This window comes from Tamandua tetradactyla, chromosome 9, assembly GCF_023851605.1.
Source record: "Tamandua tetradactyla isolate mTamTet1 chromosome 9, mTamTet1.pri, whole genome shotgun sequence".
Lineage (NCBI taxonomy): Eukaryota > Metazoa > Chordata > Mammalia > Pilosa > Myrmecophagidae > Tamandua > Tamandua tetradactyla.
In genome coordinates this window covers 12209058-12224832 of record NC_135335.1, presented here as the reverse complement: position 1 = coordinate 12224832, position 15775 = coordinate 12209058, and the positions used below count along the sequence as shown (strand labels likewise).

Here is a 15775-nt window from a genome sequence, read left to right as displayed (position 1 = left end):
GACACATCAGTGGGATTTAAAAGGACATTGCAAAGAAGGTTTTGGGAACAGTTAAATAGCTCGCTATAAGAAATGGAAATTGTTTAGGCAGAGGAAAGAGGTGTTTCTACCATTAAGCACCCCCAGGAAGCACCTTCGCAGTAGGAAGGACTGCACTGAGTTCGATGTCCTTAAAGGAGAAAAGGGGGTGGGGGAGCGGAGGCAGCAAATGTTGGGGCCCTAGTGGAGTTCCCGTGCAAGGCAGTAAATATACCACAGACCGTAACAACTAGAGACAGCCATGTCTAAGGGGTCATGCAGCTTCCAGCAGAATTACCACAACAGTGAGAATGAGGAAAAGAATGGGGGATTAGGGAGTGTAGTTTCAGTTCTGTAAAACTCCGTAATTCTCTAATTAAAAATAAATAGTAAATAAAAAGTAAATGACGTTGGTGAGGTTGTGGAGAGGTTGGTGCCCTGGTTCCCTGCTGCTGGGAATGTAGGATCGCAGAAAACCGTGATTTCTGGCGGTTGCACAGATGAATGCATTTAGAGTTGCCATGTGGCCCTGCTTTCGCTCCTAGGTGTATACCCAAGAGAAATAAAACATGCATCCACCCAAGCAGCTACAAGAAAAAAATGAAAAATCATGGAACTGTAATCCATCCCAAACTTTAAAATCTGTTCTATAACATGTTAAAATGTACTTGGAAATTTATTGCTTTTTTTAAATATTTGTATTCTATTTCACAATTTAAAACAAAGATTGGCCAAATGTTGATGGCTGTTGACAGCCTTACCTGGAATGTCCTTGCATCTCTAAGCCAGAGTCACAGGAAGAGGACTGCTTTATCAATGGGTACATGTACTAATTTTAATAAATATTGCCAGCTTGCTTTCCCACAAAAAATCTGTAACAGTACACATCTCCACTACCTGTGAATGCTTTCAGCTTACATGAGTGGCTTGGGCCATACACTTTAGAGTTCCCTTATATCACAAATATACGGAGCAACTAATTTGTCACAGAGCACAAAGGGAGACCTGTGTCACTCAGAATTTGGCATTCAGCACTGGCACAGCATGACCCATAACCCTAATCATCCACACTTGTGACTAACACAATTCGGCTCACAGGGAAATGCTTCTCCACATCTCTTGCTGTAAACCTTGGAAGCAGAAGACCACCTGAGTCCAGAAACTTGGGGGTTGTGCCTCAGATGTAATCAGAAATTACTGCTTTGGAGCATGGGGAAGATTTGAGCAGCGAAAAGACATAGGTAAGAGCAAAAGACAAATTAATAAACTTACCAGGTAGATTCTTGCATAATGAAGTATTGTCTCACAGGAGTGCTGCCACGTGTCCTTTTTCTTGCTTCTCTGCCTGTCACACAGTTCAGTTCTGGAGGTGTTCATGAATAATTAGCATGGCATATACAAGCCCCTATAGTTGCATGTAGGAATTGAGGAGCATGTGGCAGTATTAAACAATTCCTATTACTCTTAAATTTGTATATATGTAAGTCCAGACCAGCACTGTCCAATAGAAATAAAACGAGCTACATATGTAATTTCAGATTTTCTAGCAGCCATGTTTAAAAAATAAAACTGCTGATACTAAATAATATATTTTATTTAAACCAGTATGTACGAAGTATCATTTCAACATGCAGTCAATAATAAGAAATTATTTATGAGAGCCTTTACATTATTTTTTCAAACAATCTTCAAAGTTTGTTGTGTATTTTATAGTAACAGCTTCTCTCAGTTCATACTGCCTACATTTCCAGTGCTCAGTAGCCACAGCTACTGGAGAGCTCAGATCTAGAAGAAACACGCATAAAGAAACAACTCTTTATGTTGGCAACTAAATGGGCATTGAATACTAGAATTATGAATGATTTTGATTTTATTAAAATATTTTAAAGATTTGATTACATTTCAAAATTATGTTAGAATTTTCAGCTTTTAATTAAATTTTTATTTTAAAGTTTATATTCATTAATTATAATTTGTATTTTGACTTTTAATGTTAATAATTTTAGATAAAAACCTTTAAAAATATATTTGAAAATAAATTTATTTTTCAATTTTTCAAGATATGATCTTTATTTTTGATGAAAATATATTTTCATTTGTTGACTCTGAATATAATTACGTTTTATTTTTTAATCCTTTAGACCACTGAAAATGAAAATAAGTCAAGATTTTGATAGAAAAAGAATACTAAAATGAAGCTCAGAAAAGAATAAAGAAGCAAAAGTCTTCAAAGAAGTGATCTGCTTGCATTTTTAAAAACTGGAGACAGTAAAAGTAAGCAGTCTCTATCTAGGCTGGCCCACACAAAATTCACAAACAGGACATTACAGATTCTGAGTGAAATGAAGATTTTAATTTCTTATCAAAACAATGAAAATTATTCTCTCCAAATCCATAACTTGAACAGATCAGGTGAAATCCCTTCAATTTTTTATTCTTTACTTTTAAAGGAAGATTTAATGTGGATCACAAAAATCAGAAACATAAAAATCACACATGCAGTTACTAGAATTGGACAAACAGACTGAATAAATGACGAATAATTGATAATACTGGCAAAAGACAACAATATTAAACATTGGAAGTGTAATGTTCTTGAAAGGGTAATGTAATGTGTCCAGTATTTAAGCCAAGAATGATGATGCTTTTCATGGCACCATCAGCACGATGTTTACAGAAAACAATGGAAAATTTTTAGATTTAGTAAAAGTGATTTCAAAATCTGATGATAAAATGAATGCCAGACATATAATTAGGACAAAAAATAATGAACACAATGATCACCATCTAGAATGAAGAATTCAAGCTTAGATAGATTTTAATTTAATGGGTTATTTTGAAACCATGCATCAAATTTTAAAAATAAAACACTCCAACTAAAATGTACTATGGTCAGAAGAAAAGTTGTACAACTAAATTTTATGTGTCTTTGCACTACTTAAAGAAGAAAAACAAGTCTAAATAAATGAGTGAGTCATTGGCTTCACACCTGCTTTCAAAAATACAATGAAGAGTTGAAAAGAACTTTCAGTTTTAGGTATTTAGCCTGTGGTAATGGAACTATGATTGGTAAATAAAAAATACGTAAGTAAGAAATTTGACCGAAGATCCAGAAATATTCTCTGTAACATGTATAGCTCAGAGTCTGAATTTTTTCTAGGCAATGTAATCTCAACTGCCAATAGGGATGCTTCAGAACAACAGAGAGATTAAGTATTTTCTAGAAATGTCTGAAGTTGGAACATCATGGTTAAACTTACATTTGATCTTGTAAACAACTCTCAGACACATGATGGAATACCAACTAACTGCTGTTAAAGTAATTAAATTTTATTTAAGATAAGAAGAGTTAAGCAGAACCACAGAAGATCTTCAAAAAACAAATCGTGGATTTTAACAGAAAATGAAATTAATTTTGAATTTATGCTATCCACAATTATTTACTATGAACTATTTCTATTAATGATCTTAACAACAGCTTTAAAAAGATCTACGTTCACTATTTCACTTTTAAAAGTGATTTAAAAATATTTTTTCAAGTTTGAGAAACAAGAACAAACTGCATATGATATACGCAACAAAATGACATTCCAGTAAAATATAAAGAAATTGGAGCAAGTAAACAAAAATACTTTCCTGATTTTTAAAAAGAAGATTAATGTGCAAATAATCCCCCAGACTAATTTCTGTATTTCTGTTCATTATAAATCAAAGTATATTATCATTTGAAAAGAGATTTCAACAAAATTGAACAGGATACCTATATTTTCACTTTTCCTTATAATATACCAGTCTTGAAATTTGAAAGAACTTCACATATTCTGCATGAACCTAGATACGGCTTAAGAGATTATGAAAATGACTACAAGAAGTGATGGTGATATATATAATCAAATAAAAATATTTTGTAATATCTTCTGTGATAGCAGATTCATATGTAACCCCATTTTAGTGTTTGTATGTGATAATTTTTAAAGCAGGCTTCTTTTCCAACTCTGAGTATTGCTTTACGAAATTTATTGATCATTCCAGTTGCTACTGCCTCAGGAGAGTGAAGCTTCTCCAAATTGAAATTATTAAAACTAAGATCTAAAATTACGTGAGAAAAGTTATATTATTTGGCATTTTGCCAATAGGATGCATATTATATGGAAATCTTGATTACAAGTACATGATTTATACTCTAACTGAAATGAAACAAGAAAAATTAATTTTATGAACAAATATATACTACTTTATGAATTGTATTTGTAAGTGTGTCTCTTTTTTTACTAATCCATCACTAGCTGATCATCAGAGTATCTAGATATGCACAGCAATAGCAAAAATAAGCTGATAGCTTGTCAACTTTCAATTATAAGCAAATTATAGCTTTACAATAACTATCAAAGTATACTTGTCATGGTAAGAAGATAGCACATATTTATAAGTTTTAAATATTAAATATATGATATGTATTTGTACATATTCTATTTGTATTTGTATTCTGACCTCCATTCCCTTGCAAATGTAAGGGGTGGGCCAGCCACCAGCAGCAACAGAGAATAGTGCCTCATACACCATTTTTCAGGTGAAGGTGACGTTGTTACTTTTACTATTGCCTGATTATTATTGAGTTTGAGCATCTTGCATGTGTTTGGGATCATTCTTTTCTATTCTTTTGCCTATTTTGTCATTTTTTTGTCTTGTTTTGTCCACTTAATCTTCAGTGCTTGGGCTATCCTCTGTGTTGAAAAAAAATTTTTTCCTAAATCTTGTTTTTATTCTGCTTTTTACTTTGTTTATGATATTTCTACCATATAAAAGTTTTTGATTTCCTTGTAATTAAATATGTTTACCTTTTGTTTTATAGTTTTTGAGTAAAACTAGAAATTTAGAAGATATCTGAAAATATATACTCACCTAGATTTTCTTGAAGGATTTTTGTTTTAGTTTTTATATTTAAGTCATCTGGAATTGATTTTTGTGTATGATGGAAAATAAGGTGCCAGTTTTTTCTGGATAAAATGTCGTATTTCTCTATGTATAGCTGGTACCTCCACTGAAGCTCAGACTACATTTGTCCTTCATTCTCTCCATTTGATTGCCTAATAGGTACCCTAAGCTTATGTCCAAAACTGAACTATTGATTTCCCCACTCCACCTCACCTTGCCACACACACCAACAACAAAACAAAAGCCTGTTCCTATAGTCTTCTGCATTTCAGCAGATGGTTCCTGCATCCTTTCAGTTGCTCACACCAAAAGCCTTAGTCATGATTTCTCTTTTTCTTACATCCAGTCCATCCTCAAGTCCCATCCAATCGACCTTCAAAATACTCCAACTTTGGCCAACTTCTCACCCTCACCAATGGAACCACCCTAACGCAAATCACCATCTCTTCAAGCCTCCTAACTGCTCTCTGTTCACACTCTTGTCTCCCTTAGTCAACTGCATACAACAGCCAGAAAGATTCTTTTAGTGAAGAATAGCATACTTGAAATCATATATGTACAACTTGGTGAATTTTCATTGTAAGCATACCCATGTAATCACTACCCAGATCGAGAAAAGAAAAAGGAAATTGCCAGAAGCTTCTCTTCATGTTTCCTTCCATTGACAAGCCTCCCCCTGATAACCACTCACCTGACTTCAAACACTAAAAATTAGTTTTGCCTGTTTTTGAACCTGGAATAAAAGCCCTTACCATGGCCTGTAAATAGGGTGATCATATGATTTAGTCTCCAAACGGGAATATTTTTGAGAGTGAGAGAGAAAGCACTATAAATAATTAAGCTGAGGCAGCAAGCACAAATGTGGTCTCCTTGGTAACCAGGATATGTGGTCACTCTGCTCAGAGCCTTCATAATCTGGCCCCTGACCTCCTTCCTACCACTGACCTCCTTCCTACCACTCATTCCTTTCCTCTAGGAGCCAAACAATGGTCTGCTGCTTACTTCCTGCAGAGAGGCCCTTATAAAACAGCATCTCCCCACCATCACTCACTCACTTTGCCTGTATGTTGCATTGTTCTCCTTAGTTTTTATTGCCACCTAAAATATTTATTGCTCTGTTACCACCACCCTTTGCCCCAAATGCAAGCTCTGTGGAAGTAGGGACTTTGTCCATTTGGTTTACTGTTTATTGCTGTGTCCCAGCAACAGTGCCCAAAATATAGTTCATTACAGAATCTAGGTGGTAGGTATATGGGCATTATTGTACACTTTTTTTCAACTTTTGTATTTGAAAATTCATAATAAAATGTTAGGAGAAAGTTTAATGCAATCATCCCAATAATTCTATGAAATAGGCAAAGTGTAACCAATGGACTGAAAGCATCATCATCACCTTGGGAGGGTGTTAAAATGCAGGTTCCTGGGTCCTACCATGTACCTACCAAATCAGAATTCAGGTAGTTCTTATGTACACTAAAGTTTGAAATGCACTGTATATTGTTTTATCCCCTTGTTATAGATGGGAAGAATGAAATAGTTTAAAACAGTGAGAAAACGGTGGTGCTGAGATGGGATGTATGGTACTCAGATGTGAGGTCAAAAGGAGTATCTGTCAATCTATGTGTAACTAGCATGTAGAATAAAAAGCCTTTGCCCTTTCCACGAGTCTTTAATGTCAGAATTAAAGTGTATCCCGTTTGTCATAACATATGACATATGGGACATGGGTATTAGGTATTAGGCTGCGTGGATGGATACTCACATAAGTGTTCTTCTTAAACCTGTCACTTTTTTATTTTTGTCAGAAACTTGGGAACTGTGGGTGCTGTTGCCTTGGACTGCAAAGGAAATGTCGCCTACGCAACCTCTACAGGGGGCATTGTTAATAAAATGGCTGGCCGAGTTGGCGATTCACCGTGTGTAGGTAGGACTGGCGAACCCTTCCCCATCATCGGGTCCTTCTCATTCTCTGTGGCTTCTCCCCCCCGCAGGCAGATGGGCAATGGAGTTGGAAGTTTGGGAGAGGCAGTTGAGTTGGAACAGGTCATTTAGGGTGCTGCAGCCTCAAATGGGGCATTTCTGCTAAAACACTCTGTGTTTCCTAGATTGCATGTCTTTTGAGGATAACTTGAGGGACTCGGAGATGAGCAATACTAAAATTGCCCCCAGGTTACCCTCAGTGCCTCTTGCTTTTCTTTAACTTTTCTTTCAGGATCTGTAGACTTACTTGTTCCCAGAGGATTAAGTAAATGAAACCTCTTCCCAGGCACAGATTTGAATTTATAATCTAAGGAAACTGAGAATATAAATTTGCAGTTGACTTGAGTAGTATGAATGGATACCCAAGGTGACATACTTCTACCACTGAAATATTACAGATTAAAGTTTTACTTATATTAACATTGGAGCACATGATGTAATTTCCAGGGATGAGTGAGTGGCAGTGGGTGGGGGCCAACATGTCTTTATATGTTTCACCCTGTACAGACTTTCCTTGTGAGAATTCCCGCTAACCCCTGCTGATGATTGAAGTTTGAGAGTGCCTGTCCAAAAGAACAGCTTACACTTTTAGGGGAAAACTAACCCTACCCTCCCTTTATTATTTGTTACTCAAGTCTTTAGTAATAATTAATTACATTGTTGACAACTCTTGATACCTTTTATTGTGTCATGAACTCAGAGGAGACAGTCAAAACTTATTTAAACTTATTTTTTGATGACTTCACTTACCTCGGAGATGTGAAGTAGTCTAGTTTTTTTCTCCTTAGTACAGATCCTGCCATAATATGTCAAGTCATTGTAAGCCCAGCTTACATCCAGGCTACAGGGCCACGCTGGGTGAGATTCTAGAAACTAATTTCCAACCTGCTGAGTTAAGATGCTGAGGTCTTGAAAGAGAGAGAGGAGGTACAACCTACATTCTCAGAAGTCCTTGATTATGAGCATTGAGAATGCCTGGACTCAGCCCTCTTTGCCATATCCCAGCTCTCTGCTTGGCCTTTCCAATGAGCCTTTCGCTAGGAACACTTCAACAGGCTGCAGGTGAACCCCCTGCATGGACACTCCGGAGGTGGTGATGCTAGGCACGAAGCAGCGTTCACTTCAGATGATGCAGTTGTCATCTTGAGAATTGCATATATATGGGTGGATGCCCATCCAATCCTGGCACCCTTGCCAGGGCCATTCTTTCAGCGAACTTGGCCTTTTTTGTCTGAGGGTCACTGCAAAGAAGACAAAGACTGGTCTAGTAGCTTTATTGACAGCAGGGGGACTGTTCAGCTTGCTCCCACAGCAAAAGCTTGTAAAAAAAGAAAGAAAAAATACCTTCTCCCATTGCGATAGTTCACATTCACAACCGAGTTTCACTCCCTCCCAAACCAGAACCCAGAGGTTATCCGTGTTTGTGAACCCTTGAGACCTTGTGACATTCAGTGCAAAATCTTAGTACATAAGCCCTTTCCCCATGTCCAACATCAATAAATAAGGCAAATGTCAACCATAGGATAACCCTGTGTCAACTAGGGCAGGGTGAAGACAAAACTTGCCAAGGCTGAAGTGCTCTCAGGCTGGTAGCTCTCTGCTAACAGATACAGGAATACATAATGATGACAAGACAGTTATAAGGTTGCTTGGTCCTGAACAAAAATAAGGAAGAAATCTTATCTGAGTATCTTTAATGCCAGATCCCCACATAAGTAGGGAGCCCAGAATAGTTCCCTCAGATCCTGTTAAACCACCCTCAACAAACAGTGCTGTCCTCCAGATTGTTGGACAAGATGCATGGCTGTTAAATTTGAGGGTATCCCAAATTTAAAACACTGAATGAAGCTGCATGTGACAGTGATAGAGGGAGGAGGGCTGGGGACATAAATGGAATCAGAAAGAAAGATAGGTGTTAAAGATTGAGATGGTATAATCTAGGAATGCCTAGAGTGTATAATAGTGACTAAAATGCACAAATTTTAAAAATGTTTTTGCATGAGAAAGAACAAAGGAATGTTATTACTGCAGGGTGCTGAAAATAGATGATAATTAATATTTTTAAATGTCACCGTATGTGTGAGACTAAAGCAAAAAATGTTTGTTACAAAATTTATATTTTGACTAGTGCATTTCCTGATATAACTTATGTAGATAGTTTGATTGAACACCATAAGTACTTGGAATTTCAGGTAGGACATGAGATTTTGTTGGTTTGTCCAGAGTGATGCCCCGATGAATCCCAGAGTGATTTGATCAGTGAGTGGAAAAGTATTTGCAAAGCCCCCTTCGGGGAGTGGTGAGAATGGGGAGAAATTCAACCTCCCCAAGTTGAATTCTTGATATTCTCACAAGCAGTGTGGACAACCAAAGCTATAGGCTGAGCCCCAGTCTTGGGGTTTGTTCATATGAAACTTAACCCCACAAAGGATAGGTCAAGTCTACTTAAAATTTAGGCCTAAGAGTCACCCCCAAGAGAGCCTCTTTTGTTGCTCAGATGTGGCCTCTCTCTCCAGCCAACACAACAAGCAGTCTCACCACCCTCCCCCTCTCTACGTGGGACATGACTCCCAGGGGAGTGACTTCCTGGCAAGGTGGGACAGAAATCCTAGAATGAGCTGAGACTCAGCATCAAGGGATTGAGAAAAACCCTAGAATGAGCTGAGATTCAGCATCAAGGAATTGAGAAAACCTTCGACCAAAAGGGGAAAGAGTGAAATGAGACAAAGTGTCAATGGCTGAGAGATTCCAAACAGAGCTGAGAGGTTGTCCTGGAGGTTATTCTTATGCATTAAGTAGATATCACCTTGTTGTTCAAGATGTAATGGAGAGGCTGGAGGGAACTGCCTGAAAATGTAGAGCTGTGTTCCAGTAGCCATGTTTCTCAAGGATGATCGAATAATGATATAGCTTTCACAGTGTGAGTGTGTGGTTGTGAAAACCTTGTCTTTGATGCTCCTTTTATCTGCCTTGTCAAGAAATGAGTAGAACATATGGAATAAAAATAAATAATAGGGGAAACAAATGTTAAAATAAATTTAATTTGAAATGCTAATGATAAATGAAAGTGAGGGGTAAGGGATATGGTATGTATAATCTTTTTTTTCTGTTATTGTTTTATTTCTTTTTCTGTTGTCTTTTTATTTCTTTTAATGAATTGATGCAAATGTTCTAAGAAATGATGAATATGCAACTATGTGATGATATTGAGAATTACTGAGTATATATGTAGAACAGAATTATATGTTAATGTTAATGGTTTTGTTTGTTCTTAATTTTTTTAATTAATAAATAATTTTTTTTTTAATTTTGAGGGTATCCATTTTCCCAAAATTATTTTACTGTAGTAATTTTTCCTAGTGATCTATACAATACAGTCATAGTGTCCTTCCTTTGTTAGGTGTGTGGGGTGTGGGGGAGAAGGAGGGCTTCGCTGAGCAAGGTGGGGACCGATAATATGCTTTGGGGCAGAGGAGCCATCCTGGTTGGCTTTTTTGAACCTCCCTCCTCTGAGCCTTCCTTCACCCTCCTGGTGTGGAAGCATTCTTACAGCACCTGCTTATCCGGCTTCGCATCCACAAAGTCCGGCTGCTAATCTGACCTTCGTCTACATTCGAGCACTTTTGGGGACTTAATATTGATGCAACATTAGACATGATATATGTGTTTGCATTTGTTGACTGTTGCTGCTCAGTTAGGACCAATCACTTTCTTTGTTTGAGCAGGATCTGGAGGTTATGCTGACAATCTCATTGGAGCCATTTCAACCACGGGGCATGGAGAAAGCATCCTGAAAGTAAATCTGGCCAGACTCACTCTCTTCCACATAGAACAAGGTACACAGAACATAGAACAAGGTCATAATTCACTAAGGCAAGTAAATAGAAGCTGTTTGAAGCATATGAAACCCTTTCTTACTTGCTGCAGATGTTGCTTTCCAGGGTAAGACTATTTATGTTGACTCTTTCCCACTTTCTATTAGGACCTGAAATAGGAGAGCATTTAAAAATAAAATACTATTTGTCTTTCCTATCTCAGGAGGAAAGAGGAAGTAGAGAGACACTGAGGCTGGGTGTGGGAGAGAAGGCAGTCTGCTTAGGCTCAGTGCAAAAAGGGCCTTTTCTGGAGTAGGTTCCTCCTTTTAAGCATTCAAGTAGAAGTTATTTCCCAAAATCTTTAACTCGTTAACTTGTTTTGGTTTTCATAAATGATTTTTTTTCCTTTCAATAATGTATGTTATTCTTTTTTTCAGGAAAGACATTAGAAGAGGCTGCTGACCTGTCATTGGGTTATATGAAATCAAGGCTTAAAGGTTTAGGTGGTGTCATCTTGGTCAACAAAACAGGAGACTGGGCAGTAAAGTGGTCCTCAACATCCATGCCCTGGGCAGCTGCAAAGAATGGCAAGCTGCACTCTGGAATTGATGTTGGCGAAACTACTACCACCGACCTGCCCTAAGCCCATGGGACATTGTATTTTAGATGCTAGCTTGGAGGTAAAGTACAGTTTCCTCATGTGGAGACTTAGCTTAATCAATTAGATCTAGAAATGGAAAAATTATGCAGTCTGTCACTCATTTTGTTGCCTTGATCAGTAAGTGTCTATCTGAATGATTGGTTGAGGAGTGGGTTTTGAAGTGGTGAGACAAATGCCTCTATTTATATCAAAATAAGACCAGTGAAGATGATAAACTCGGGAGCCTTTCTTATTAACGGTCCTCATTGTGTTAGGTCAGAATGAAGAAATGACACAATCTTGACTTGAATGAAGAAACTGCTTCAATGCAGGAAGTGCTTTTTGGCATTGGGAGACCTGGAGCAGGGACAGAATCTGTGGGCTTGCTTGAAAGGTGCGGGGATCCAGGGGAGACCAATGCTCCCTGGGGCTCTTTTGGTTGCAGACTTTCTAAGAAGACCCAGTGAAAGGGACTGGGTGGGAAGGAAAGGATCCAGTAGAGGGTTTGAAAGAAAGACAGGAGCAGCAGCGGAAGAGCTAATGGGAAAAGCCAAGCTGACCCTCACAATGTCACAGAGTTCATTTTCAGTAAAGTAAGTGTCATAACTATCAGGTTAAATAATGAAAATCCTTTACGGGAGATGTTCCCCGTTTATGGGAGGATAAACTGATTTTTCTTAAAAAGTTCAAATCTTCTCAAACTAATGTAGACATGTTTCCAGAAGCTTGAAAAACATTCATTGGTAACGCAGAGCTTCCTGATCTGGGGAAGAGAGGTCCTGGTGGAGCCTGGCAGGCTCTGTAGGTTCCCGAGGGTTTTCTGCTCGCCTTCACCACACGGAGCCCTCCCACTGGCCAGCACGCCTGAGAAGAACCAACCTCTGCCTATTTCAGCACCTCTGAGTCCTCATACAGTGAGTGACCAGGCTCCCAACTCTCCGACTTCTCTAAAGGCAGGGGAAGGGCCAGTGGATGAGGAGATGACACTGGGCCTTGCTGCATTTTCATACTGTTTCTTAGCTTGGGATTTCCCCCTCCTGCTGAATTACTGTGTGTACAGTATGGTCAGCATGGTAAAGAAGGTCATATCCTTGGTGGAGAGTATTCCTGTTATTCTCTCTTTATACTGGAATTGCTATTTCTACTGTGACATATCGCAGAAATATTGTTTTTTGGTTTTTGGTTTTTTTCAGTCTGTCAGGGCTACCCTTCTCTCTGGAAAGAAATTGCTTAACTTTAAATTCCATTTGCCACTAATAAAAATACCTTGAAAGAATAACTGTGGTTAGGAGTCACTATTGACAAAGACCAGAATGTACGCAAGCTTTCCCCGTGGTCTCTCAATTCAGATAGGTGTCCCAGACAAAGAGACCTTCAGTGGCAAGGGTGGTGTGTGGGTATGATACTGCATCCTGCCTCATGAAGTGTATTCAGGAGTTTTTCAGAAGAATGGCTTAGGGAAGATACCAAACCAGCGTTTGGGTTATCACCGAGTTTATGAATCAGTCTTCTTGCAGTTTCCAACACTCACCCCCACATACAGTCTCACAAGTCTAGTTCCCATCCCACAGCCTTCCCTAGGTCTCGTCCATGCTCTGAGCTAAAGAGGACAAGCAAGTTTGACCCTGGGCAACTTAACTTTTACAAGTTTTTTCATCTATGAAATAGGTTACTGTGAAGATTAAATAGGATTATAGAAATACTGCTCCCTGTTTGAGGATCCCATGGCAAATACAGAAACTGTGGGCAGGCCTAGGAGAGGGTCTTTGTGTTTGTCCTTGAAAACCTTAATATGTAATAACTGCCCCCTTTAGAGATAAGTACTATGTGCGGAGGCAGAGCAGAATCATGTTAGGGGTTGAAAGGAAGAGGCCCTTTGGAGGAGAAGATAATCATGAACTAGATTAAGAAAAAGTAAGGAGGCAGGAGGCCCACAAGGGGTGCCAGTTAACAGATCTGACTTTAAACTTATCTCATCCATAAGTGAAGTGACTCTAGTTACCAAAGACTGTTGAGGCTCAGGTTGTGCCAGCCCGGGAATTCCATAAAGAGACAGGGCAGTGCAGCAGTGGGGCAGTGGCTCAGTGGCAGAGTTCTTTCCTGCTATGCTGGAGACCCAGATTCGATTCCCAGTGCCTGCCCATGTTTAAAAAAAAAAAAAAAAAGACAATGTGTAGTTGTCTCTGTAGCCCCTCAGAGTGTCCAGTGGCCTCGTTCATAACTATCTATGGAACAAATGAACAAGGTATTTTCTGAAAGGGAATGGTCTTTTATCACTTCTGTTCCACAAGAGGGCAGCAAATTATAAACTATTGTCTGGCAGTTCAACAGCCCAAAGGAGGTGTTTATCTGAACTCTGAATCAAAACAGTCTGTTCAAAACTTTTGAAACCACAAGGGGGGTTCCTGTTCCCAACTTTTGTTTCATCTAAATACTGCAATTTATTTTAGAGCAGATTGTCCAAAACACCCACACTAGTAAATGCTGCATAGAGCCCATCAAATCAACCAAGTCTTTTTGACTGGAACTATTTGAAGCCTTCTCTGCACAGGGTCTGCTGCTGCTTCTGACCAGGAAGACAGATAAATTGCAATTTGGCCAATACTTACCAAAATAGTGGGAAGATAAGGTGCACCAGGAAAGGCCAGATCCCCAAGCATCTGCCTGAGCATGTGACCCTGGAACCAGCCCACTTTGTAGAGCTGTGAACAAAAGCCCTGAATGGGGAAGGACCTTAACCTTATAGCTATTGCACAATTAGTGGTTTTCTGTTCCCACTTCAAATAATGGCATTTCTGGACTTGTTTCTTTCTAGCGTGAGAAGCTTCTAATCCCTGAGTGCACAGGAAGGTGGAATGAGATGGACTTGTTTTCTTCAGTATCCCTATAATCAGGAATGGATGGTGTGTGGCAAAGCTGGCAGGTACACTGTTATTCCTCCAGCTCCACATGTCCTCGTCTTGAGTCCTCTCATCAGCTCTCGCCTTTACATAAAACATCATAAAGAAAGAGCCCCCACAGAGCTTGTCCAGCTGAGAAAAAGACAGGTGTTCTCTCTCATGGCCCAGAAAGGAATTGGGGCTGACAAGATGATAAAGGTCAAGCCAGGTCTAGGATAGGGTTTAGGCAGGAGCTCGGAGCTAGAACACAGCTAGGGTTGGGGTCAGGGGAGAGTGTGGGTGCCCCTTAGTGGTGCCATCCAAAGCACAGATACCACTAAGCAGAAAATTAGCCTTACCCCTCTCCACACACTATACCCTAAGAGGCTTGAGCCATAGTTGTAAATAGCTCATCTCTTCTGAGAAGTTCAAAACGTGCAAAAGGAGGCACAGGGATTATTCTGCCCTTTATAAAACTGAAAAAATAAGGCCCAGGGAAATTGGCAGCACATTTCCTCTGTTTATCTCAGCCTCGCTATTCCCAAATCCTACAGTGCTTACCCCTGACTCAGCTGTCCTTCTCAGACCACTGGGGGCAACTGAGACCCTGGGGCAGTCCCGAGAGAGCGCTAGGTGAGAAACAGAAAAGAATAATACAGCTTGATAACTTTATCTTTCACATTCTGTTTTCTGCCAACCCACTATTAAAACGAAGTTGAATTTTCCAGACTGAGAGGTATGGACTGGGTTGGTGGAAAACACCAACCTGAGTTGTTTTGTTTTGTTTTGTTTTTTCAATCTCAGGATTGTTCCACAATTAACTCTTTTTTCCTAATCCATTATCAGCACTTTCTAGATCTTGTGTAGAACTCAGATGGACAGGATTGGGTTCCAAACTATGGCTGGGAGAAAAGGATCAGAGGTGGCTCTTCCCAACCCCAGGGGCACCCCTAATGCCCAATAGGGCAGCACCCTCGATTGTTGGCTTGCGGGGAGACAGTTTTTTACTTAACATTTTTAAGTTAAAAATAACGTTTGAGGGCGGGCCACGGTGGCTCAGCAGGCAGGAATGCTTGACTGCCATGCCAGAGGACCCGGGTTCGATTCCTGGTGCCTGCCCATGTTAAAAAAAAAAAAAAAAAAAAGTTTGAATATAGCAAAAGCAGTATCTGTGCATTGTAGAACGTTGGAAAAAAATTTTTTTTAACTTTTAAATAAAAAGTATTGGGAAAATATAGACCAACAAAAGTAAGAAAAACATTCAGAAAAGAATTCCTACTGCCCAGCCTTTATCACGTTAAGTCCCTATTACATGTCCTTCCAGAACTTTTTCTAAGTATATGCGTGGTGTGTGTGTATTTGTACAATATATTAAATAAGCATTTTTTTACAAAATGAGGTCATAACGTGTGTATTATTTGTAATCCTTTTTCAATTAATCTCGCCTTTTCCACATCAATAAACTCAGTGTTTAGATTTCCTCAGTTTTCCCCAAAATTTCCTCCACA

The 15775-nt window shown here is 39.0% G+C and overlaps 1 protein-coding gene across 3 annotated transcripts in view; it reads left to right on the top strand.

The window, feature by feature from the left end:
* Positions 1 to 11493, top strand: part of ASRGL1 (asparaginase and isoaspartyl peptidase 1) — a 34482-nt gene extending 22989 nt beyond the window's left edge. For all 3 annotated transcript variants that reach the window (XM_077115997.1, XM_077115996.1, XM_077115995.1), the window contains exons 5-7: positions 6759 to 6877; positions 10659 to 10769; positions 11186 to 11493. In XM_077115997.1, the coding sequence (XP_076972112.1) occupies positions 6759 to 6877; positions 10659 to 10769; positions 11186 to 11391 (436 nt within the window). In that variant the 3' untranslated portion in view covers positions 11392 to 11493. The remainder of the gene's footprint in view (positions 1 to 6758; positions 6878 to 10658; positions 10770 to 11185) is intronic.
* The last annotated feature ends 4282 nt before the right edge of the window (positions 11494 to 15775 follow it).